This window comes from Drosophila serrata, unplaced genomic scaffold (genome assembly GCF_035046125.1).
Source record: "Drosophila serrata isolate PLE 108 unplaced genomic scaffold, ASM3504612v1 contig_285, whole genome shotgun sequence".
NCBI lineage: Eukaryota > Metazoa > Arthropoda > Insecta > Diptera > Drosophilidae > Drosophila > Drosophila serrata.
The window spans coordinates 92,849-119,676 of NW_028257183.1; the positions used below are offsets into that span (position 1 = coordinate 92,849).

General features: G+C 30.0%; 2 protein-coding genes across 5 annotated transcripts in view; one reads left to right on the forward strand and one right to left on the reverse strand.

Moving 5' to 3' along the window:
- The window catches only part of Tlk (Tousled-like kinase), an 83,492-nt gene extending 80,597 nt beyond the window's left edge, over positions 1 to 2,895 (reverse strand). Inside the window, exons 1-2 of the mRNA XM_020953037.2 lie at positions 2,470 to 2,895; positions 550 to 833 (exon numbers count right to left, since the gene is read on the reverse strand). Coding sequence (XP_020808696.2) covers positions 550 to 621 — 72 coding nt within the window. The 5' untranslated portion in view covers positions 622 to 833; positions 2,470 to 2,895. The remainder of the gene's footprint in view (positions 1 to 549; positions 834 to 2,469) is intronic.
- A 1,050-nt stretch (positions 2,896 to 3,945) lies between these two features.
- Positions 3,946 to 26,042, forward strand: Rala (Ras-like protein A). Of its 4 annotated transcripts, none has more exons than XM_020952880.2 (6): positions 3,946 to 4,257; positions 17,875 to 18,065; positions 18,408 to 18,568; positions 19,786 to 19,960; positions 21,439 to 21,562; positions 24,332 to 26,042. In XM_020952880.2, exons 2-5 carry the CDS (start codon positions 17,913 to 17,915, stop codon positions 21,553 to 21,555), a joined length of 606 nt encoding a protein of 201 aa, XP_020808539.1. In that variant the 5' UTR covers positions 3,946 to 4,257; positions 17,875 to 17,912; the 3' UTR covers positions 21,556 to 21,562; positions 24,332 to 26,042. The 4 variants fall into 4 exon arrangements, with proteins under 4 accessions (XP_020808539.1, XP_020808538.1, XP_086692732.1 ...); XM_020952879.2 differs by having other exon boundaries at positions 3,948 to 4,306; XM_086836606.1 differs by lacking the exon at positions 21,439 to 21,562 and having other exon boundaries at positions 3,948 to 4,257.
- The last annotated feature ends 786 nt before the right edge of the window (positions 26,043 to 26,828 follow it).

The window sequence follows — 26,828 nt, forward strand, 5'->3', positions numbered from 1 at the left end:
GTTTGTGTGTGTGTCACGAGATGTTGATGACAAAATCAACGTTAAGAGGAGAGCCGTGTGTGCGTTTGTTGTGGTGGTGCAATTAAGCCCTACACAGTAAAAAAAAAAATACCCTCAAGACTCTCAGGAATGCGTAACAGTAGGCACAGTTGGGGTTAAAATAATAGTGGTGAAAAATATATATGTTATTTTTAACGGAAAATAACTAAGAAACCTTATAGTTCAAGAAATATACACCTTTACTAGCCCTTAGTTCATCCTGTTTTAATCTAGCCATACACAGAGAAGTATTATTTGTCTTAAGATACTTAATTCACTTAAAAATTAACAATAATAAAACCTAAAACTCAAACATTCACTCAAAAAAAGGTCGATCCATATAATCATAATAAATTCCTTTCAAAAATATGTATAACATTTCTTTATATTTTTATAAGGATTTTAAATACCTATCAATGTTGAAAACGGTACAAATACACTATTTTGATATAATTTTGGGAGATATTTAACTATATTTATATTTATTTATTAAATGTTTTATGCACTTACCCTAACTCCAATAAAACGAGCCTCCAGAAGCTCCTGTTTTCGCGGATTAAGCGACGTTTGAAATTGATCCATTGCGTTTAACTATTGTCCGATTGTTTTTATTAATTGAGATTTCTCAGTTTTTTTCTGCCACTTTTTGTTTTCCTTGTATGAGTTTATAAGTTTTTTTTATTTAATTTTTAACTTATTCAAAATTTGTATTTTGATTTTGAGATTGATAGCACTTGTCGACAGCAAAGGCGACAAGATTTGTCAGGGCCATGGCAATAAAATGGGAAATTCATCTGTAAAAAATAATATTTCAAATAGTTTTTGTACATTATTACTGATATTTTCTTTTATATACATACAGTGCTGCTAATAAAGTCTTATCGAAAGGCGTTTTCTTATCTTAAAAAAAAAATGTTGGTTTCTTTTTATAGAGCAAACAAAAAATGACCAAAAATAAAACCACAGAACTATTATCAAATCGTGCCTACAATTAAGAACTGTCATAAAAAGCACTACAATGGTTTATAAAATAATACTTTTAAGATTTTTGCTAGTTTTCAGGTAATACTACATATTACTTTAATCAGTTAAGGATAATACAATGAAATTAAAATTCAATAAAAGCAACTATTTAATTTAACTTTCAATTCTCCCAAGGGTTACACGTTCAAAAATGCATATTATTTAATTTATAAAAAAAAATACTTTAGAACTTTTTTCCACTAAAACAAAAATGACAATTTAAATATAATTTACTGGTATACAATAATGATTTGTACGATCAATAATTAGGAAAATAGATAATAACTATAATATATTTTAAAGATTAGGTACAATTTTATGGAATTTAAAAAAACAATAATATAATATATATAAAAAATTATATAAATATAATTAAATATATAATTATATCAACAAGAAATGAAGATAACTTCGGCACACCGAAGTTTATATGCCCTTGCAGATTACAATTCCATTATTTATAAAAAATAAAATATATATTATATATATTTATTTAAAAAAAAAAGAATAAATTACTACTTTCCTAACATTCACCTATACAAAGTATATTTATAGTTTTACAGAAACAGTTTTTCATCAACAATTATGCATTTTTCTGCAAGGGTATAAAACGATCAAGTAAGATCGCATAAGGGTTAATCTTTTCTTGCAAAAACAAAAACAATCATACACTTCAAACAATATATACATACATAACTAGCACATTAATTTAGAGTAAATAAAATGCATTAACAAATGTTATGTTTTTCCCGTATTCCGTATTTCCAGTTGGAATTCCCAATAAGTATGTTTTTTTCCCCTCCCTGAACCTTATTTTTCGCTTCCATCTTTTTTTTCTTTCTCGTTGTTGTTGTTGTTGCTGCTGCGCTTTTGAGATCGTCATCTTTGAATTCAATTGGAGTGCGATTTTTTGTATGCTCGTTTGCAAGAAAGAAAATGCCAATCAAAGAGGAGACTTGATAAAAATGAAGAAGAAGCCACTGAGTTCGAAGTACTAACTGAATGTACATACATACATACATACGTGTACGTATGTTTGTGATATATATAAGTAATAAATAATATTATAAAGCCACGCCTCTAGGCGCCCCTCACACACACAAGCACACACTTAGTACATACGCACACAGACAAGATCGTCCATATAAATTTGTAGCGCATTTATTTTTTTTTTTGTCTTTGCACCGGTATTTATTAGCTTTGGTTTTACCTTTTGCTTTTTCTTCTTTTTTTGCCTTGCATTTATTTCGTTTTCGTATTGCTTGTGTGTGCGAACGAGAGCGGCAATCGCCGGTTGGACAGCAAGAAAAAAAATATGTTGTTTCAAGAAAAGCGATTACTACAACAATAATAACAATACAATAAAAGCACCTACACACAAACACACACACACACACACACACTCACAGGGACTTTTCACTCGAGGACCGCTGTCTCGCTCACACTCGCCGACTTCGCTTTTTCTTTTTTTTGCAAAAACGCTGCGAGGTTAAGTTTTTTTTTTGGATTTGCAATTTTGCGAGTTTGAAGACGTTTTCCGGTATTTTGCAGCCGTTGCGGGCACTCAAAGGCTAGGGGCCTATTCCCATAATCCGTAATTATGTTTACATCGGTTTTTCAATGCCGTATTTCCGCATTTTTCTTATATTTTGTCACAGTAAAAAAATTCACTTTTAGCCACAGCGAAGCCAACACACAAACACTCGTTTAGCTTGCACACACACACACGGTAGCAAACACGCGCGCACACATGCAGAAATGTGCTAAAAAATGCGCTCAGCTGGTGTTCGCCAAAATTGCTGTGGCGCCATCTTGCAAGTGCTGCTGGAAACTAAAATGCGCATAACGTGCACACTTATGGCTGTTAACGCACAGGACGGTATTTTTCTGTTAGGTTTGAGTCGATGCTAAATAATATTTAGTTATTTAATATTTATGTTTTATATTTGATGTTTGTTGTTCATATTACATTAAATAAAATCAGAATTAAAATTTTAGTCGTATTAATTTTTATATGTTTCAAACCGCTATTGTGAAATTGTAAAATGTGGTCAGATGTGAAGATGTTGGGCAAACTGACAACTGTTACGCGCTGGGTTGCAAACATAACATTGACATTCAAAAATTATATAAATGTGCTCAGGTCTAATGAATTATTGTATTTGTTATTTTTATGGTATTCTTTTAAAGTTGTAGCAAGAAATACCTAAAATATATGTTTTTAATTTAATTTTCCCTTTTACTTTTGTTTTTCTTTCTTAAATAGTTGTGGCAACACTGGTTGCTTATTACAGCTCGCAGCTAATGGGTTGAGTCTTGGCTACATTTCTCTCAACAATATTCTGTTTCTATTAAATCGATAGTATTTATGTTATTGACTTTTATTATTTAATGTTCAATCGAAAATATCCCTACAATTTGTAATAAAACAAATAATGTAATAATATAATTTAAAAGAAACATCATTAAAACATGTTAAACATTTTACCGCGTTTGAGATTACGTTTCTTTACATTTTAAATTAGATTTTTTAATTTGTTATCAAAGCTATTAGTCTTTTATTTAAATTTTTAAAAGCCACAACTGTCTCTTTTCTTATGCCTTAGTCTTCTTTAGGCTTTAAATAAGGATTGTAATAAATACATTTCAATGTATGGTGTTATTTAAAAAAAAAAACAATATCGATATTTTAGCAGTTTGTGAGAAAGAATATATAAAAATAAATTTGAATAAAATTTTTCTGTGGTTGCATTCAATGTTAGAAAATACACGTAGAATTCGTGGTTAATAAATAAATTCCAGTCAACAAAGACCGAAATTTATATTCTGGTAATTTATCTCACTTAAATCAATGTATCGACAACAACCATACTATCGATAGCAGCATAGTTGTTTTTGCTGTTGTACTACTTGGTCTCACTGCTGCAAACGGTCACACTGTTTCAGACTTTCATCTCGCGTTCGTGCATTTTCGCATTCCTCGTCGTTTTTTAGTTGCGGCGTGCGGCGAAAAATCGAGAAAAGTAGAAGAGCCAGTCAAAAACTTTTCCCCCAAAACATTTCTCACTGCTGTCTAAATCGGCGTGCGTCTTTTTTGTTAAGTGCAAACAGTGCAACATTTCACCAGGCAGAGAAAACAAAACACGGAATAAAACGGAAGCAACAAGCCAAAGCGGACAGGCAAAAAACCCCGAAGTACGCCAGAAAAAGAGAAGAAGCATTTACAACAACACAACAACAAAAAGTGATTACGCATATTCTTAATTTGTTTTTTTTTTGCAGTGCAAAAACATATACATATATCACAAATAATTGATGGGAATATGGGTGGATTCATAGATTTTCCTATGGGATTTTCTTCTTTCTTCGTTTTTGTTTAATAAACAAAAACTGTAAAAGCCGCCAAAAGGCGCCGCTGCCGGCGTCGCAGTCGTCGTCAAAGAAAGTGCGCCAGCCTTTGTATGTGTTGTGTATGTGTATATATTTGCGTGCGTGTGTGTGTTTGTGTGTGAAGCAAAAGGCGAAAAAAAACCAAGCCCAAAATGTATAACGGAATGTGCATGGCAAAAGTGAAATTTCTCTCTTTCTTTCTGAGTTTTATATGATCTTTTTAGTATTTAAATCAAAACTGAATAAAAATGAAAAAATAAATCCAGGCTAATTGTTTATTCAGCAAAATAAAGAAAAGAGGAGCCAGACACAGAAGGAAAGAGAGAGAGAGAGAGAGAGGCAGAGAAAAGAAAGGAGAGGGAGAGAGGGAGAAAGAGAGCCGTTTATCAACGGCTATCAGCGGAAATATATGTTTTTCGCCGCACCCCGCTTGACCTTATTCTCTCTCCATCTCCCCCTCCCCCACTCGTTCTTCGCATTCCTCCCTCTTTATCTTTATAGCTCTCTTTGTGTGTGTGTGTGTGGGGTGTGCAAGGTGCAGTCGACGTCGACGTCGCTGCCCGCATTTTGCTCGTTGACTCATACGCACACACACGCACACGCACTCCCCCATTGCCCTTTTCAATCCCTATTCCCCATTCCCCATTCCCCCTTTTCCTTTTTACTTTTTGTTAACTCTGCTCTAAATGTTATTTTACGTATTTTACGGTATTTTTCATACCAGGTTTTTGTTTTTGTTGTTATCAATAAATTGATCTATTCTTCAAAAGATTCATTTAATTTAAATTTGGAAATGTTTTCCTGTATTTAAAATTTATTTGGTAAAATAATAAATTCGGTTACCCTTTGCAAATGCAAAATATTCATTGATAATGTTATTTTTTATGGCATTTTATACCAGAACGAACTTAAATATTATTGTATTTCTTATGAAATATAAAATAAGAAAAGAAATTTATTTTCCAGAAGCCGAGGTTTATATACTCTAACAGTTTGCAATTGAACTACAGGATTTATTTATTAATTTTGTTTTATGACAATATTTTTGAAAAAATCAAAGTTTAAAAAATTCATAACTCAGCTAAACATGCATTAATTTTAATTCGGAAAGCTTTCCCATGTTAGTTTTTATAATATTAATAAATCTGCTTACTCAATTTAAAATTTTACGAAATTTAAATTTTTTGACCATTTTTTGATAATTTTAACGATGTAACCCCTTGTAAAATTTGGAAAAAATATATAAAATTTTTTTTCTTCCAAAAAAAGGCTAGATAGATTCAGAATTTGATGCTGATCAAGAATATATATGATTTATGGGGTCGGAAATGACTCCTTTACATAATAAAACGCTTCTGACTAAAATTATAATACCCTACATTCCATCAGAATGTAAAATTGAGGTATTTAACTTTCTCATTTTAATTATTTTTCTTTAGATTTGAGGTTTTATTTTTTTGTGTGAGTTTTTCACATTTCTTTTTTAAATCACTTGGTGACCCGTTTTCTCCCTCTCTCTCCATCGCTCCCTCTCGCTCGTTGAGCTGATCTTCTCAGTCTTATGAACGTGCCAATTTTAAGATTCTGTTGCTAATCGCTAACCGACTTTGACATAAGCGTTAGATCATCATGATCATAAGATCGTGATGATGATTCCCGCAAAACTTTATCCGTAACTGGATGCGCGAGTTCGAGATCTTATTCGGTACGGTATTTATTGCAAATTGAAAATAAAAGACGACAAGAAATACGAACAAAAAGTCAGAACGTGACACAGAAAAAGCTAAAGATAAAACAATTCTGTTAAATTCATGATTTACAGTTTTTAATTATATATATATATGTCTGTATAGAGAGAGAGGCTTCAAGTTCAAGTTCAATTTGTATTGCTTGTGCCTTAATTTAATCATTTTTCTGACTCAACTCTCTGAATAATTAGTGTTTTATTCTATTTTTTTTTTTCGTGGGTGCGTCATACACCATTATTCTTTGGCTCTTTCCCGACATTTGCTAATTATTATTTGTTTGTTTGTTTGGTAACCAAGGGGCGTCAAAGCTTTCCGCAATAAACAGAAATAAGAGAAGAGAGTATTGCACGGTTGACGCTTAATTGATAACAAAAATACAAAAATAATAAATAGAAAACTCATTTTTGTTATCAATAAAAAATACATATTTACACCATTATCGATTTGTTGGTTTCTGAAACATGATCCATCATCATAATCCATTGTACATTGAGTGTTATTATTATTCAAAAGTTTGAATCATTCAGGTTTTTCACTCAAAGTTGATAACATATTTTCTAAGCATTTGCAAAATCAGGAAAATTAAAAGTTATATTCTAAAAGTAACAAATAATTGTATAAATATATACAAAATAATTGTATCTAAATAATCTAACAATTTGTGCTATCAAAAAAATATACATATTTCCTCAATTAAAGATTTCCTGGTTTATAAAACATGATCTATCTTTAGATACCATTGTAATGAAGTATTTTTTATTATTTTGAAGTTCGCATAATTAAACTTTATCAAGAAATATCCAATATATATATTTTCTAAACACTCTAATTATCAGGAAAACATGATCTTTCTTTATAATATATTGAAAATGAGGCATTGATTATTATTTTGAAGTATAAATAATTCAATTTTATTACAGTAAATATATTATATATTCCCAAAAATCAAAAAACTTAAAGTTACAACCTAAAAATAACAATTAACTGTATTCTAAAGAAAATTATAGATGATTTTTGTTTTAAAATCGGACTGACTATAATAATTTGGACTATGTTAGACACTATATTCTGTTCTTCTGCTTTTTGTCTGACCTTTTTCTAATGCCATTTCTCTTGTCTTTCTTATCCGCTTCTTAAACTTTTGCCGGCAGGTGGGAAAAGATTAAGATAGAAAAAATAGAAGAAGAAAATAACACAACGGAATGGAATACTGACTCATGATCTTCGCGGCTCTGCAGTGACATAGTTTTTATAATTTTTTGTATTCCATTTTTTTTTTCGTACCTTGCGACGCGTTTTCTCATCTTTTGTTCCATTTGCTAACTTGGCCCACGGGCAGAAAAATAGCGCAACTTGGCAACTTAGCCCAATTTATAGCCATCAAGCTGTGATTTGCTCTAATTTCACTCCTAATGGGAGTTTGTCAAGGGAGAAGAATTAGAAATTGGAGAGAATTGTGTATTCTTTATGCTCAATTGTATCCGCATAAAAGTTTGGTTTTATTCTTTTGCTAATGATAATGGTTTAATGTTGGTTTAATTTACTATTGTGGAAGGAAATAATGTGATTTTTAACAATGTGATTTAGTTAATTAAAGTTCACTTTTGGTGAAAACATTTTTAATGCTCAGATTAATGAGGATTTTATGAGAAATGTCGTATATCTTTCGACTTTGGTTCAAAGTTTGTCTCTAAAATATTTTATGGAAAGTTTTAAGCAAGTTGAAGAAGTATTTAACTAAATTTTTTAAGTTTTCGCGGAACCTAAGGTAGTAAAGTAAAGAATTGAAACCAAAGTATTTATATTGGTATTTGAAAAGTCATTTATTTTAATGCTTGAACACAAGTTTCTAGGTATTTTACCTACATTTTTAAGTATTCCAGGTACTTAAGATCATAAAAACTGTACAACAAAATGTAAATTGCAAAAGTTAACTCAAGTATTTATACTGATAATTGAAAATTCATACATTTCAATGCTCGGGCACAACTTGAATTAATTTTTTGTATAGCAGTACACAATTTTCTTAAGTATTTAACACAATTTATATGTATTTCTGGTATCTAAGGTAGTAAAAATGTACAACAAATCTAAATGTAAATGTAAATTGCAAAAGTTAACTCAAGTATTTATACGGATAATTGAAAATTCATACATTTCAATGCTCGGGCACAACTTTACACACAAAATTCATCGTATGAATAAGCAGGGGGCTTTGTTACATCATCGTTTCAGCATCTCCAAAGTTCTCTGGCATTCCTCAACCATATACAATATATACAGGTTTTTTTGTTGTTTAGTTTTTTTTTTGGTTCTCAAGCTTTTCTTCACGGTCTTTGTTGCTATTTTTTATCGCATTTGGGGGATCTTTGATGAGAGAGCTGAGACTGTAAGCCTAGGTTTTAATTATGCTCTCTTCGCTTCAGAAAACACTTCCCACGCATTGTACCTTTCTTTGGGTGTGAATTTAACTTATTTCACTCGTATCTGCAATGGCAGATCAAACGTGTTTGTCCAAATAAGAAAATGGTAAGACATGGCTTTTAGCTTGACAAGTTAAGCCGCCTTTCGCCTTGAAAGAAAGTTGTTAAAAACACAACTGAACAACAAGAAAATGTACAAAACAATTGAACAAGTTCCTTGCATAAAAAAAGAAAAGAAAAGAAAAGAAAAAGAAATCGAAAACTGCGGAAGAAATGCTGCAAATGTGTGAATAGTTCAAAGCCTCAGGAACCGCAGTAACAATTCAAAAATACATTATTCTGAGAAAAGAAAGCGAGAATTTCCTTTTCCCAGCCTTTTCCATATTTAAATATTACGCGTTAATTACTTTATTCTATTTAATTAACGGGTACAAGATTGATTTAATTGAAAAATGTTGACACAAAAGTTGATATCTCTCAGAAAATGTATTTTAATAATGAGATTTCTGTGTGTGCAGTGTGGCAACTTGACATTGAATGCGTTGCACGCGACTGCGCAGCTGTATTGTTTTAAATGGTAATTTACGAAATGTTTATTTCTGACTCGGCATTAATTAATTGAATAATTGTTTTTGTTGTCAATTGCTTCGAGAATTGTATAGTGTATACTAGAAGAATGATTGGTTATTCACTTTTTTTAAGCCTTGCAGGTAGTAGAAATTTTAGTCAAAAGCTTGTAAGAATGTGAAGGAGTCATTTCCGAACCTATAAATCATATATATTCTTAATCACCATCAAAAGGCAAATCGATCTGGTCTCCTCAGGCTGAACAAAAAATGTTACCAATTTTTTCCAAATTTTACAAGGGTTTACATCATTAAAATTTTCAGAAATTGACAAAAAATTTAACATAATAAAAACTAACATGGGAAAAGTTTCCGATTTAAAATAAATGCTTTTTTGGCTTAGTTATCAGCTTTTTAAACTTTGATTTGGCAAACAAATGTCTTATAAAAATATGGATAAATATTGATTTTAAAAAAGCAAATATTTAAAGTTTATCTATGATCAATTTCCAATTCAATCCTAAAATTAAATTACAAACTGCATATAAACTTTGGCATCCGGAAGATACTTTTCTACTTGTTTAGAATCGTTTATCTATACTTCACCGATATTTGAGGCAAATAATGCATTAATTTTCGATATTTTTTCCTTTTTATTTTGATAAGATATCGCCACATTCCCTTCCCTATACTTTGGTATTTAAATATATTTTTTATAAAGAGTATTTAGCCATTAGGGCACGACTCTTGTTCACTGCATTTTCCATCTTTTTCCCCAACACATATGCCAGTTTATTGAACTTAATCTTGTGCGGAAGTTTTACTGAATCACGCCTCTTCACTTGGGAGAATACTTAAGAAAACAACAAGAGTAAAAATAAAATAAAAATAAAGTTTAAGAGGCAAAGAGAGGCGACAAGAAAATCGCATTGCACTTGTTGTTGTTTTTGTTGCTATTTTCCCTTTGTATTGCAAATTGTGCAAATGGCGCAGCAAAATAAATGTAAAAAAAGGGAGGAAAGAAGAGTGGCAAAGAAAATTTTGCAAAACAACAACAAAAACTTGGCAAAGAGAAAACGAGGCAGAAAATAAAATACATTCAAAATGGAGGCGTGGCATTTGAAAGGGATTTTTGCATTTCAATTGCTCAATTACGCTCGGAATTTCGGTTTATCTGTTTCTGGTTTCAAAGGAGTTTTTTTAGATCCAGTAATTGGCGTAAAACTTATGGCATTTAAGTCTTATAAACAAATTGCCAAACTACGTATGCATATACCTGGGAACGATGAATTGTACAAAGGAAATATTTATATATAATATAAAATATATAAAAGGTTTATGCAATTCAATTTGGAAGGTTTAAAAAATATTTAAATATTTTTTGAACATGAAAATAAGCTGGATTTTAACTTTCAAAATATCGAGAAAATATGGTTTTCTGTTAAATTTAGTTGTTGTTTAGAATAAAGCAGTAGCTCCTAGCTTATTATATATTTTATTAAAATACTCCGACGAAAGTTTCAACAACAAATCATGTGTGTTTCTGCTCTCAGGACTTATTTTCTCCCAACTCTTCCCTTTATATTTCATGCTGAACTCTAATTTATCCAAAATATTTTTGTGCAGAAACTTTTTAAAACAATATCCTATTAGCATTATAAAAAATACATAATAATTTTCTCTTTGTGTGCTAACTGTAACATTGTTAACCACAAAATCGCCTCAAGGTTATAGCCAACAAACCACAACACACCACACGGGCAGTCAAGCAATAACAATAACAATAACAAACGCTAACGCCAACGAGGCCTAAAGTAAACTGAAATAAACTAAAAATAAGTTCATTAATTTAACAGTTAGGCTTGGAATGAAACTAACAAAACAAAACGAAAAAAAAAGAAGATACAACAAAGTAAACATGGAACTCTGACACGAATTTTACTATGGAATCGCACGCAACACGCATCCGAAAGATGGAAAACTGCCAGGCAACAATGGGTTAATGGCGTTTTGGGGGGGCGGAATGTGGGGGAATCAATGGGTTGTGGGATTGCCAAATGGAAGATATATATATATTTACTATATATGTATAGATATACATAGCAGATATATATATAAATGTATAAACAAATCGATTTTCAGAAGCTGCTTTGATCTTCCTAAAAACTCAATTAGATGTCATTGGAAATACAGGTTAAATTTATTAAAACTTATTAAACTTATAGGAGCTAAAATTTGGGTTTAAAGAGAATAAAATATTATTATACACACTACCTGGTTTAAGCTTTGTGCTTTAGAAAATACTAATTTAAGAATAGTTAAGAGTGCTTATTGTTTAACCTTTATATAGGCTCAGAAGCTTCAAAAACTGTGAAGGAGTCATTTCCGACCCTATATTTCATATATATTCTTGATCAGCATCAACAGCCGAATCGATCTGGCCAATTCAGGCAGAAAAAAAATTTTTCAAATTTTTTTCAAAATTTTACATCGTTAAAATTAAAAAAAAATCGATTTTTTTTTTATTTTTCATTAGGTATGCAGATTTATTAAGCTTAAAAAAACTAACACGGGAAAGCTTTCCGAATTAAAATTAATGCATTTTTAGCTGAGTTATGCGTTTTTTAAACCCTGATTTTTCGAAAAAATTGTCTTATAAAAAATATCGATAAATATCGATTCATAGAAAGCGAATATTTTAAGCTATCGATCCTATAATTCCATTGCAAACTGCAAGCTTATTATATTATATATATTTCTATAATATTTATTCCTTTAATATTACATCCCTGGAATAATAATGTAAACTGCGAGTAGCTTTTTACATTAACAAATTTATATATTAAAATATATTTATTACTTTTGGTAGAAACCCCTGCCCCTTAAGGTGTCATTAGGATAACCTCTCCACTAAAGGCAATAATGCCATAATGCTAACGTGGAAAAGGAAATTAAGACAATGCCAAAGGCCAAAAAAAACATAAAAGAAAAGAAAATACAAGAAAAGAAGAGAGGGAAAAGAGGGGAAATGAAGGCCTGTGGGAACGGGTAATAGCGGTAAACTTGTAGACTTTCGTGCACTTTAAGCATTAAACCCAAACTCTTGGAGTTGCACATGCCACATATCACGCTTGGATAGCCACCCGCAAAAAGCGAGAAATAGAGAAAAACCTTATAAGTAAAGGGAGTGCTCGATATAAGGAACTAATCATTATTTTAACTTGAAAAAGTAGTCTAAATATACTTCATAGTTTACTTAATAACTGGTAAAAAATTCAACCTGTGCTTCTTAGAAGAAAATTGCATAAAAAACGATCCAAAAGAATCCCCCTGGGTTAACCCCTCCATAAGACACTAATTATCTATAAACAAAAAATTCTACAAAATAAAACCTTTGCATATTTTAACATCCAAAACATTTTAGAGAAAAACTTTAGTTTTTCTCAAAGGAAAACATTCTTTATTAGCGAGTTTTCACTGTCAAAACTTAACCATGGCTAAAGATCATGAAAAGGCTTGGAAAAATTAAACCGAATAAGGAGAAGCTGAAAAACAAAAACAGCCACAAGATGACGTCAGTGGGCAAACCACCACCGAAAAATAAAAGAAAAACTGGGGGAGGAAAAACAGTAAAGAAAATTAAAAGGGGCGAAAAAAACTAAAAAAGGAAAAAAGAAAAAGGTAAAATCAAATCAAACAATTGGCAAAAGGCGAAAAACCATGAATGAGTAATAAACAAATCGGACGCCCAACGGAGCCCAGTGATTTTTGAAAAACCTAAATGTATATATATCTTTATATATATATCAGTCAGAGAAGAATTGCTACAAAACTTCATAAATTCTTGATCGTCGATTTTTGGGGTCTGTTCAAAATCATTTGGAACCAAATAAATATCGACCAAACTGTTATTTAGCTTGGCTCCCGTTTCGATTATTCAAATTAAATTATTAGCCCATGGGCAAAAAAAAGTGTATAATTCGAAATGGTAGTTTATATATTTAAGCTAAAAACGGAAACATTTGTTGTGAACGGGGAAATATTTTAGTTAAAAAGAAAACAGAATGAGAGATTTTAGATACAATAATATCTTTTATTATCACTAGCACATTTGCATAGGGAAATTCTATTAGATTTCATATTATTTATTTTACTATATTTTCTAAAAGAAAAAATTAAACAAAAAATAATTATTCTACCACATTTATAAATATATACTAAAGCATTGTGATATTTAAAATAAAATAAATATTTACAAACTCAGGGAAGCCTTTCTGTTCCATTAAAAATGATATATTTTTATTAGCATCATCAGACGAGTTGATCTAGTCAAGTCTACCTATATCTTTTTATGCTTTACCTAAGCAACAAATAATATAGAAAAATTACTATAAGAAAAATAGCAAAGAACAATATTTCTTTGATGTATTAAAAGACAAATGCCTAGTTCTAAATACTTTAGGGAATAGAAAATCACATAAAAAATAAAGAAAGGAAATTATTTGCAATCATTTGAAATATTATTTGTAAGAAGTACAATTTTTTGACAAAGACAAATAGGTTTTTAGAAAAGAAAATAGTATAATAAAATATATATAAAGAACATAACATATAATATATAAACATAATGAAAAATAAATAAGAAACATTTAATTAATTGGTTTAATTTCAATTGATTTAACATCTGCAATTCTTTAAGCATTTATAAAAAAAGGTTTATAAATATTACATTATATATTAATTAAAATTTTGATTGTACATATATTATATTTTATATACATCAATTAATTGAGGATATATATTTTATAATACATTTATTTATGAAATGTTTTATGAAATATTTAGTAAATAAAATCTACAAATACTACTCCTAATTTTAGCAAACCTAAAAAAGGAAACACGAAAATTCCATTTTAGTTCCAAACTCGAACAATAAACTTTTGTCTAATTTATGCACAATGTTAAAAGTGTAGTTCCCGGGGGAGGTGTGTGCCTCCCTCCCCCCTTCTCCCCCTACTAGTATAAACAACTAGATAATGACGTCATTGCACATGAAAACGTTTCTTAGTTGTTTTTAATTTTCTGCCCGTGTTTCCGCAAACAAATCGAGTTGGAAAATTTCTTTTTTTTGTTGGAAATCTCAATTTTCTGGGGGTCTCTTTTAACGATGTCGATGTATTTTGGCTTGCCAATATAGTATTGTCTGAACGTACATTTAGTTTCTTTTTATTTTCATTCCTTTAGCTTGTTCTATTTTTCGCTAGACTTAATTAGAGGGAAATTATTTTTTATGCGGTACCGAAGCGATAAAAATTAAAAATTCTGTTCTGCTTTGTTTGCCTTCTTTTTTTATTATAACAATTAAATGGGTTTTTACGATTTTGGTTTTTGAAAAACGAATTTTTTACATATTTCTTTCTATTGTGCGAATTTCTGCAAGCAGTTTTAAGGTAGTCTTGTGATTTAAGAAAACCCAAAATCGATTATTTATTATCACAATAATAAATTGTTCAAGAGAAATTTTTAAGAAATAAACCTAAATTTGTTTCCAGTTTTATTAGCGTTATTTAGCGGTTCATGCGATTTCTCGACTTCCCAATTAGTTTTTCAAAAAGAAAAACCGGTAACCGCTGACTATGGGAGCCATATCTCGTTTAACCCGATGGTTAACTTCCAGCCAAGTTTTTCGTATTGCAAATTAAAAAAATAAAAGCTTTTAAATCGTAACGACAACCATAATTCATTTGAAACAGAAATATATAGCCTTATAGCCTGTGTGTTGGAATGCCATAATTTTTTTTGGGTTTAGAATCAAATAAATGTGACCTAGTTATACGAAAGAGGATGAGTAGGTCATGAAAACATGTAAATATTTGTTAGTTAGGCACTATTTTATATTCTTGGACTTAAATCTAACAAGAAAAGGTGATTTGGTTTAACTAAAGTATAAGTTATATCTTAAAATATGAAACAATAAATTTGAAAATTATTTCTACAACATAATATTTTTTCTCTTACCTGGTTTTTCCCACTATATTTTTATGCCAAGCTCGCAGAACGTTGCGTATGAGTAATATTCAATTGAACAAGTTATCTGCCGTTATTTCCAGGCATTGTTGGAGTTGTTGTTGTAATTGTAGTTGTTGTTGTGTTTGTTGTTGTGGTGGTTGTTATTGTTGTTGTTATTGCAATTGTTATTTGTGTTAACTCTTGACAATTCAATTGACTGAAAACTGGGTGTGGGAAGTGTTTTTTTTTAGACCGATATTTTTTTTTTTATGTTTTTCCTTTGCACTTTCCCGAGTTCGAGTTTGCAACATTACGTTGATTACTCATACGCAGTGTGGTCAGGCCAAACCAGCTGACTGACTTGTTGCCTGCTCACTTTCATTAAATGTTATTCAAACGTTTCCAGACAGCGTTAAATTAAAAGGCAAGGCTAAATGTTAAAGAAAAATGAGAAAATTAAATAATAATTACATATAATGAAGGTGGCTTAAGTTGTTTTTAATATTTATAATAATATGTATAGGTAAATGTAATAAAACATTGATGAAATTAAATCGTTTTGTTTTATACGATTTAAAAATATTTTGTATTGGGGTTATTATTATTTATAACTATTCCTTGATCCTATTTTTATTTTTATAACTTTGTCTTATGTAAAAACATACAGAATAGACTGGAAAAAACCTTTTCGACCTCACAAAGAGCATGATTTTTAAATAAGCATCACCAGACGAGTTGATTTAGCCTGAAGCCACTTTAGATCACAGTTTTTGAGACTTTAATGTATCCAATTAGGTGACAACTTTGAATTAGAAATTAATTTATATGAAATAAATGGTGCATTTCGATCAATACCCATTGTTATTTATTTAGCAAAGTTTCCAATATTTGGTTTAGTGGTTAATGTGGTCTACACCGCAGAGTATTATTTTGCAGGGCTTTTTGTCGTATCTATTCAATTTAGTGGTTATCTTGAGTAATTTAAATACACAAGTAACCTTGCATCAGAAGTTTGTTGATTTGCTAATCAAGCATTGATAGGAAAATGCCTTCAGAAATGGCTCAAAGCAATGCATTTACTGAAGTTGGCCCTTGGCCAGATGGCCACGTGTCTCTCTTACCAACTGACCCGCACTTTAGGTACATAAATGTAGATAAATATACATATATGTGTTCCCTCAATGCGTTATTTTCAATGCCTTCGATTTATGGCAATCGATGATGATGACGATGATGATGCAGGGCCCAAAGAGGGGGGAATATGGTCACAAAAAGCTAATTGCAAAACAGCAACAATAAAAGGATGGGAAAAAGGGAGGGAAAAGCGGGGACCTCAATAGTCATTTTGGCCCGACGGCCTGCATTATGCTGCTATATAGCCATCCGTCTTTATGTTGTTGCTCTTTTCGTTGTTGTTGCTGTTGTTGTTGTTGTGCCCCCTTTGGCATGTGTAAATAGTTCATTGAACTTTTCATTTTATGCTTCATTTGCGACACGAACAAAGCAACAAAAAAAAAAATACAAATAAATAAATAAAGAAAAGCCAAGCCAGAAAGGCACAAGTCAGAGAGCAAATACGATAATGGGAATACTCTAGGATTAAATAAAATAAATTACAATAAATGTAGCAATCCAAAAATTGATTACTTTGTAATATTGTTAAAAATTTATACAAAAATTCGGATATATCGCACTTTTAAAAATCTAAAAATATTGAATTTAAAGCCTAAATATAAATACTAATGCAAATTGTATGAAAAAGATTTGTTTTTCAGATTAAATTCTTTGATAAATTTATATATCTTAAAGAATATCGATTGCTTTGTAAGATATCGATAAGTTTAAGGGTTACAAGTATCTCAAAACTCTTAAATATTGGGTTTTTTAACGTCTACAAATTTATGGATATTTTGTTCTCAAAAAATGTCTTAAAAATATTTGTTTCAATTCATTTTGTTTCTTTTTTTCTACTTTATTGGTCTGATAACGTAAAATTTTCGATATAAAATAGAGTGTTTCATAAAATATCGATTATATTTATATATTAATTATATATATGTTATGAATTTATATTTTAATGGATAATTTATAAAAAGAAACGGTAGTAGCTAGGCATTTCAGCAACTAATAAGTCCCTTGTTCCTATTAAATCAAATAATATTATTTTAAATAAAAGAGAGGGTACTGTACTGTACTAAAATAGAGTGTTTCATAAAATATCGATTATATTTATATATTAATTATATATATGTTATGAATTTATATTTTAATGGATAATTTTTAAAAAGAAAAGATAGTAGCAAGGCATTTCAGCAACTTATAAGTCCCTTGTTCCTATTAAATCAAATAATATTATTTTAAATAAAAGAGGGGGTACTGTACTTGTTGAAAAGGGTAAAAAGTACAGTCGGCAGTACAACAATGGCAACTTTTCTGCCCCAAAAAAAGAAACAATCGAGAAACCCGTGAGCTGAGTGCCAAGTTGACAGCTGTTACCTTAATTTTTTTTGGGATATTATCCCTCGATCCAACGATCATGGCTTTGGCTTTAAAGGTTTGGCCTTATGCGTAATGGTTTTGCATAAATATAAATATAAACAGGAAGCACCAAAATTTACCTATTTATTTGTTTAAAATTGCTCTCTATATATATTCGATATTATTTCTTTTTTACAGTTCGAGTGAGTGAGCAGAGTGCAGATCCCGCCATCAAAATGAGCAAGAAGCCGACAGCCGGACCGGCGCTCCACAAGGTCATTATGGTGGGCAGCGGCGGTGTGGGAAAATCCGCCCTCACATTGCAGTTTATGTACGATGAGTTTGTTGAGGACTATGAGCCCACCAAGGCCGATAGTTATAGGAAAAAGGTGAGTAATAGTAATAGAAATATCATGAATCATCTGAATTTATCGAACTGAATACCAAGAAAATCGTGAAAATCATGAAAACTGTAATTGGTAGGTGCATTTCTATATTAATATTTGATTATCCGAGGTTATTTAATGAAATTAGATATAATAAACACTCATTCAACTTAAGAGATCATAAATTAAATCATTTCAATGTATTAAAGTTTGTTTAAATTAGCAAACTCACAATGTATCGATATATAAATTATTGTAGACAGTGATTATTAAATTGGAATACTTAAGGTTTAGCTTGCTTAAGATTTCCACCTGATTATATAATTTATTTATAATTTTTTACAGGTTGTGCTAGATGGCGAAGAAGTACAAATAGATATATTGGATACGGCTGGCCAGGAGGATTATGCCGCAATCAGAGATAATTATTTTCGCAGCGGCGAGGGATTCCTCTGCGTCTTTTCCATCACAGACGATGAAAGCTTCCAGGCTACCCAGGAATTCAGGTGAGTGTGTCAAGCGGCGGCGACGGCGACGCACTTTTCCTCTTTTCCCTCTCCCCCATTTTTCCTCTTCCCCTTTTTTCCTCACCCCTCTTGGGGTTTTCTCTCCCCTTTGGGGGTTTTCTTGGTGGCCTCTCGAGGGTTCTTCTCTCACGTCGCCGGTTTGTTTGTTTGTTTCCAAAGCTGACAAGTGTCGCGGTTTTTCTTTCTCACACACACACAAGCTTTATGTTGTTTATGTTTTCCCTCCCCCGCCCCCCATCTAGTGCTTTTAGCATACATATATATTTTTTTATAATTATTTGGTGCTGCTAATTAGTCTACACAAGTCTTAAGGCTGGTTTTCTGCCATAAGTAGGTGTAATAAATGTTTATTCATATTTAGCGAGCCTGCTAAGCTTAATTGTTTGAGGATTTCATTGTGATTTAAGATTTCTTTTAACTTAAATGTTAAAAGTTTTAAATTTGTAAATATGAAACTGAAAATTGGCTTCAAAGAGTCCGCCAAAATGCCTTAACGTCAAAATATTGAGTTTTCAACAACAAATCTTATGCATTTTACAATGCACATCAAGATAGTTTGCTCTGTTTGTTTTTTTACATCATAAATTTAAAATTTATATAAATTTTAAACCATCATAGTTTAAACCTTAAATAAAATCCTTCTCCTTCTTCAAGGTAACATTTGTATTAAAGTCTTCTAATAATTAATAATTTTTAAAGACCATCTAAACCTAGAAACTTAACTCCCCCAATGGAAATTTACAGATTTGCACATACAGAAAAATTCAAATTGTTTAATTGATATCTAAAAGACAAGCTAATATTTATGTTTATTCTTCTGTCTGTCTTCTGAGTGAAACTCTATCTGTTTATTGACTCAATCCAAAGTAAAGTGACACACTCAATGAGTCACCTCTTTTTTTCTTGATAAGCTCATATCTATAAGCCCTTTTCCGGCATATTTTCTTTCTATAAATTGTCAAAGCAATCTACAGTTGGCAATTAGTGATTATTTTTGACTAGCCGACCGTGTAAGATAACTAATAAACAACCCCAAATTTAAGAGATAACAATTAATCAGTTTATACATAATTCAAAAAGATAGGACAATAAATCTTGTCTCCCTTTTAAATATGACTATTTTGTAATAGGTAAGGATATCTATTCTCTTCTCTCTTGTTTATATAAACTTATTTTAATTACTTTTTATTTTACAGAGAACAAATATTGCGAGTGAAGAATGATGAGAGCATACCGTTCCTGCTGGTGGGCAACAAATGCGATCTGAATGATAAACGCAAGGTGCCGCTGAGCGAATGCCAATCGAGGGCAGGACAGTGGGCGGTGCCCTATGTGGAGACATCGGCAAAGACGCGTGAGAATGTCGACAAGGTTAGTCCGTAATTATCACAGATTTTCCCCCAAAACAAAATATGCATCTTAACAGGATTCCCCAGTCTGTTTTTGACGGAGGAAAATGTGAAATTCTCCAATAAAACAGAGATAAAACATTATAGTTCTACACCAGAGCTGAAAAAATCATCGATGTTTATCTATTTTAAATCGAAAACATTCTTGTTATCTTGTTTCTATACCAAGACATCAATAACATAGTGTTCTCTATTCCAAAACATAGTTATTATCGATTTTTCTATACAAAATCATGGATAATATCGATTTACCTATGAAAGATCATCAGTAAAATCGATTTCTCTACAAAAATATCGATAACATCGATTCTTTTTTCAACTCTACTCTACACACTACCGAATTTTATAATTGGCAAGCTATTTATAGAGTTAAAAAACATGTACTGCACTTTACCGTTTTTTAAAGTGTCATAAATATTTTCTTTATGCGGTTGTTTATTATTTAGTTTAAGTTATTTATTTATTTCCCCCTGCAGGCTACACATATGTTGTTATTAATTTCAGATCCTATAAAAGTTTAAATAGAAATGCAAAAAACAAAAGGGAAAAACAATACACTTCTTTAAATAATTAAGTTTGTAGGTTTAATATTTCAGGGTTAAGTTAAACAAATTTACAAAAATATGTAGGGAATTATTTATTTTATTGCTTTTTTTTAGACAGACATCTTTATAAGATATTTAAATTTTGAATAAAATTACAAATCTCTTTTGAGTTCTTTCCGCTTTCTAGGGGAAAGTATTAATTTAGTAAAAAACACAACTTAAGTGTCTTGCAAGGCCACAGAAAAAAAGGGATAGATAAACCATAATTATTTATAAACAAACCAAACAATAAAGTAGTTCAGTAAATCAGACTGATTTCCCAACACTATATTTTAGGGTTCATATATATTTTCATACTTGGTTGACAATAAGATTTCTTGTAAACTAAATATATCATTTAAAGATCACTAAAACCAAGAAATTTAAAAATTATTGTGTATTTAGTTAGGAAAACTTTTAAAAAAAGATTATTAAATAAAGAAGTCTATCCTAAAGAACCAAGAACCAAGAACCCAAACCCAAAACACACACCTACAGATACACATAACCCTACACGTGGCTACAAAATAAAAGCACTGCCAAGAAAAGCCTAGCCTAATTTACATTGCTTTTAATGTTGTTTCCTTTTAAAAGATACATTATTATTATTTTTTTAGTTATTCAGTGTTTTTTGCTAGTTATTTTTATTATTAATTTAAAAAACCCCTAAGAACCATTTCTCTCTTGTCTCTTTAAAGCGCACACAAGCCGTAGTTGTTGTATGCGTTTTCTACTCGATTTTTTGTTATTATTATTTGTAAATGATTTATTAAGAATAAGTGATTATGATTATGACTAAAACTCTGATTGCTGACTCTGTATATTCTGACTTTATTCCCAATCCACAATTTTACAGGTATTTTTTGATTTGATGCGCGAAATAAGGTCACGAAAAACTGAAGATTCGAAAGCCACGAGCGGGCGTGCTAAAGATAGATGCAAGAAGCGGAGACTTAAGTGTACCCTACTTTAGGCATTAGGTGCATACAACAACCTTCCACTATATATCTATATATATAAAGACGAAATACGATCTGCAATTTAATAAATACAAAAACCCGTATGAACACACACACATAACCCGTAGAGACACCCAAAAATAAAAACCTAACCCCTAACCCTTAGCTTGAACTGAAGCTTTGTTTTGATTGCTTTGGCACTACTCTTTCCCTCTATCTATCTTTTATATATATATATATGATATATATATATCTTTTTGCTACTAACTCTGAGTTTCCTTTGGTTTTTTTACTCATATTTTTTATGTATCTATTTAATATTGTTTAATTTTGCCGTTTAATTAATAATATCACTAGGTTTAACACCGAATTTTTGTAGTAATTCTTTTCAAGGTCAAAAATATAGTTACTTCTTACCAACAATATTAATTTTAAAGCTTAATTTATGAGTCGCCCACAAAATTTAAAAATGTATACAATTCAATCATATATATATGATTTCTATTTAATTTTTTTTTTTTGGCATATTGATTAGGATAAATATGTTGCCTTTTTTCCTGTTAAAGTTTTATTGTTGACATTTAATTAACTCAACTTTGTAATTGTAATGAGATGCCTTAAAAATACAAAAATTAGTAATGTAATATATGAGTTGAAAGGGATTTCTCTAGCTACTGTTATCCAGATTAAATTGGTATCTTTTTGACCATGACATTACCTCCTTTTTGAGTGTATTACTTTGACTTTCCTGTATCTCCGAAACTTGGCATTATTTCAACTTCAAATAAATTTATAACAAGAAAGAAAGCTAACTTCGGCACGCCGAAGTTTATATACCCTTGCAGATAGAACTTCGATGACTAGGAATCCATACAATATAAATTGTATATATTTATGTTAAAAAACAATGCAGTAATACCTGATTTCATACATATTACATTTTCAGTTTTACATTCACAGATTTCCATTTTTGCTCCACATCTAATGATCGTTTGTATGGCACCTATATGATATAGCAGTTCGGTTTTTTATAACTTTACACAAAATTGTAGAATAATATTAAATGACTGTCTCAAATTTGATGAAAATCTGTTGAAAACAGAAAAAGTTATAATTTTTAATCGTATTAATTTCTCGATCGTTCCTATGGAAGCTATACGAAATATTACTCCGATTTTCATAAAATTTTACACAAAATTGTAGAAAAATATTAAATGGCTATATCTCAAATTTGATTAGATTCTGTTGAAAACTGAAAATGTTATGGCCACGGCGATTGCAGTCTTCCTACAACAGCCACTGCCATTCTTATTCCTCTAAAATTTCTCGATCTTTCCTATGGGAGCTATACGATATATTAGTCCGATTTTCATAAAATTTTACACAAAATTGTAGAAAAATATTAAATGGCTATATCTCAAATTTGATTAGATTCTGTTGAAAACTGAAAATGTTATGGCCACGGCGATTGCAGTCTTCCTACAACAGCCACTGCCATTCTCATTCCTCTCAAATTTCTCGATCTTTCCTATGGGAGCTATACGATATATTAGTCCGATTTTCATAAAATTTTACACAAAATTGTAGAAAAATATAAAATGACTATATCTCAAATTTGATTTCATTCTGTTGAAAACTAAAAATGTTATAATTTTTTTTTGTAAAAATTTTTCGATCATTCCTATGTCAGCTATATGATATAGTGGTCCGATCCGGCCCCTTCCGACATATATACGAGTAAGAGTATATAGAAGATTAACTGCAAAGTTTCATTCAGATAGCTTCAAAACTGAGAGACTAGTTTGCGTAGAAACGGACAGACGGACATGGCTAGATCGACTCGGCTATTGATCCTGATCAAGAATATATATACTTTATATAGTCGGAGGTGACTCCTTCACTGCGTTGCAAACTTTTGACTGAAATTATAATACCCTGCAAGGGTATAAAAATACTACATAATCTAATTAAAAACTGGTAAAAAAAAAACAAAGAAAGCTAATCAGAAAAGTAAAATATATATTAATATATATATATATACTTTATATAAAAAATTAACTTATTAATACTTCATGAGCTGTTCTTCAGAAAGAATCAAGTGTTTTTATTTTTACTATATAAAATTAGTAAAACCTTTCTTTAAACAACTTTTTGTGAAGCTAATACTAACACCACATACACACACACACTACACTCACACACTACACTCACACACTGTACATACACTGCGACAAAAACAAGATTCACATCAAGTGGGAGTTCATTTAAAGGAAATTTATTTATTAATTAATTTTCTTAAATGCCAGAATTGTTACCTAAAACTTGTTTTCTATACTAAATTATTTGGTTTGGTTGTTATTTCTAGACAAACTTATATTTTCCTTTTAGTGTATATAGATAAAAATACAACAAATATATAGAGAAAACTGTGTGTTTTATAAATCTTATTAAAGAATGAATTCAATATAAGAGGAAATTGTAGTAATTAATTAAATAAAAATATTACAAGGAAAATATCTATCTTTTCTATTAATTGCTTTGTCATAAATGAATTGACTTTATTTTTTTAATAATTTATTATAAAACACACAGTTTTTACACTTTATTTTCTATATGCTTTTGGTCTCTTGTTTATTCTTTGGTTTAGAAATTTTTCCAAAATCTTAAACGATTTATAGTAAATCTAATTTAACACCCCCACCCAAAAAAAAAAATCATATTAACAAATGAGAATGCTTAAATAAAATATTAAATATCGATACTAATAAATCTCTTTTTAAATTTATTTAGGTATTTTATGATCTAATCAGGGATATTTCATCGCGTAAAAAACAACGTCAGACGGACGTGAAACAGCCGCCGAAGCCCAATTCTCATTGCTGCCAACTGCTGTAGGATGGATACAACAACACCAACAACACCAACAACACCAACAACAACAACAACAACGTAACACCAACAAACAAGGACACTTGCAGGATAAATATAAAAAAACACCAACTGCAGCAGCAAAAAACATCTAGCGACAACAACAACGGCCACACGGATAACAACAAACAGATGATTATAAAATAAAACAAAAAAGAAAAGAAAAATTTAAAAAAAATACATAGAAAGAAAGAGGAAAGAAGTACGAAATGTTAATAAATAATTAACTTAGAGTGCGCCAGATCATAAACACACTCACACGCAGAGAGAATATCAAAATTATATATTTGCCACCCAAAAAAACAAAAATAAAAAACTCTTCAACTTGCACACACTTAATCCAAGAATTAAAAATTGCATTGTAATATAAATAAATATATATGTTATTATTTAGGCAACAAAGAAAATAATTATAAAATCCTGTCGTCTTTTTTTAGTTTCTTTTATTTTTGTTTTTGCAAAAACTAAAAAGTAAAGCGTAAAATTATTAAAAATGTATTCACGCATTCAAAGCCTAAAAAACAAACACGAAAATTCGTATGCAACATAAATATTAAATGCAACAAATTATAAATATACATACGTTTTCTTATATATTTTTTTTTGCGTTTTTTTGTAATAATTTAAAATTAAATAGAAAAATGCAAGATATACAAAACAAACCACACAGAAAAGCTTTTTATAAATACATCTAAATATATGTATGTATATTTAAATATATACAAAATAGTTTAAAGTATATAAAACATAAAAGAAACACTTAAAATGCTAGAAAATATAAAACAAAAAACATAAGAAAAGCGATAACGAAAAACAAAAAAAATATCTCCATTTATTAATTAAACAATAAAAACAAAAAACGAGAAGTGAATCGAAACAAATTTTTAATGCAATTTTTGTAATTTTCTAAACTGAAAGCAAAATAAATGAGTAGAGATAGAAAACATTTATAAAAACAAAAAAATGGGGAAAAACGAGCAAAACTTAAAGGTTTTCCCTTATACCAATGGTTATTTTTTTCATGCTGAAACACACATCCACTATATATATAAAAATATATTTAGGACCGATTAATCCTGATTTTTATTTTGCTTCTGTCTAATGTTTACTTTTGTAAAACTGCATTCTGTATTGTACTGTTTAAGCTATTATTATTATGATAATTATTATTATTATTATTAAATATATAAGTTATGTACGCAATCAATTGATGGACGGTTCTTGGCTTTTGTATCAAGCATTTTCCTCTCCACTCTCCTACTTTCTTTTCAATTGTTGCTAAAAAAATAAAAACAGAGAGATGCTAAGAGCCTCGGTCACCACAGCTGGAACACTTGCAAACAATTTCCTCCCTCACACACACACCACACACTCATGTATCTAAAATAAAATTGTGCAACAACCCGCATTTTTTTATATAAATATATATATACTGATATATATATATATATATAAATATAAATTATTATTATGAGAGTTAAATAATGGCGATTAAGCGATTGAGTGTACGTTTAGCTTGACTCAGAAACAAACCGAAAAATATGAAAAATAAAAACAAACAAAAACCAGAAAACGTGTCGATGTTCTTATTAAATATTAATGGAATTATTCATCACAATATAATGGTGGTAAGGATTACTCCTTATTTAATGGTTATTATTGGAAATTTAATTTAATTAAATTTAATTAAATAAATATCTTTAAACTATTTTATTTATATTGTCTTAAAGGCAATGCTTCGGGCATTATATTAAAGTGACACTCTTTTAATTAATTTATTTCCTAAATTAAAGCACAAAGCATTGCCTGTTTGATAAAATAATTATAATTTATAGATATTTCCTTATTTAGGTTTTAGGTGGCTTAATGGAACGAAAATGATCAGTTTTCCTTGCTGCAAAAATCAATTCCGTTTTTTTATTTATTTTATTATTTATCTCTGCTTTAAAACGGAAATGGCTCCTTCACTGGTTAAAATTATATATTTTTTTTTTTTAATTTTTGCACATTTTAACGATGTAACCCCTTGAATTTTTTTTTTAATGGAAATGTCTGTTTTACTTATGAAAACTATAACTTTTACAGTTTTTAACATATTTTTATTTAATTTTATTCAAAAGTATCTTCTATTATTAAAGAATTTCTTCTTTAGTTTTATGAAAGTTGGTATACTATATAATAAAACTGACAGAGGAACGGTTGTTTAGAGGATCAGTAAGTATCTTTCAACAATAAGTAACTCTGAACAGTAAGTATCTATGACCAGTAAGTAACTTTGATCAGAAAGTATGAATGGACATTAGGTAACTATGATCAGTAAATAACTCTGAACATTAAGTATGTATGACCAGTAAGTATG

Excerpts from the sequence above, each read along its gene's own strand:
- Rala (XM_020952880.2), top strand. The coding sequence starts at position 17,913 with ATGAGCAAGAAGCCGACAGCCGGACCGGCGCTCCACAAGGTCATTATG. Across the intron at positions 18,066-18,407 it reads CCGATAGTTATAGGAAAAAG|GTTGTGCTAGATGGCGAAGA; the intron begins GTGAGTAATAGT and ends AATTTTTTACAG. Across the intron at positions 18,569-19,785 it reads CAGGCTACCCAGGAATTCAG|AGAACAAATATTGCGAGTGA; the intron begins GTGAGTGTGTCA and ends TTTATTTTACAG.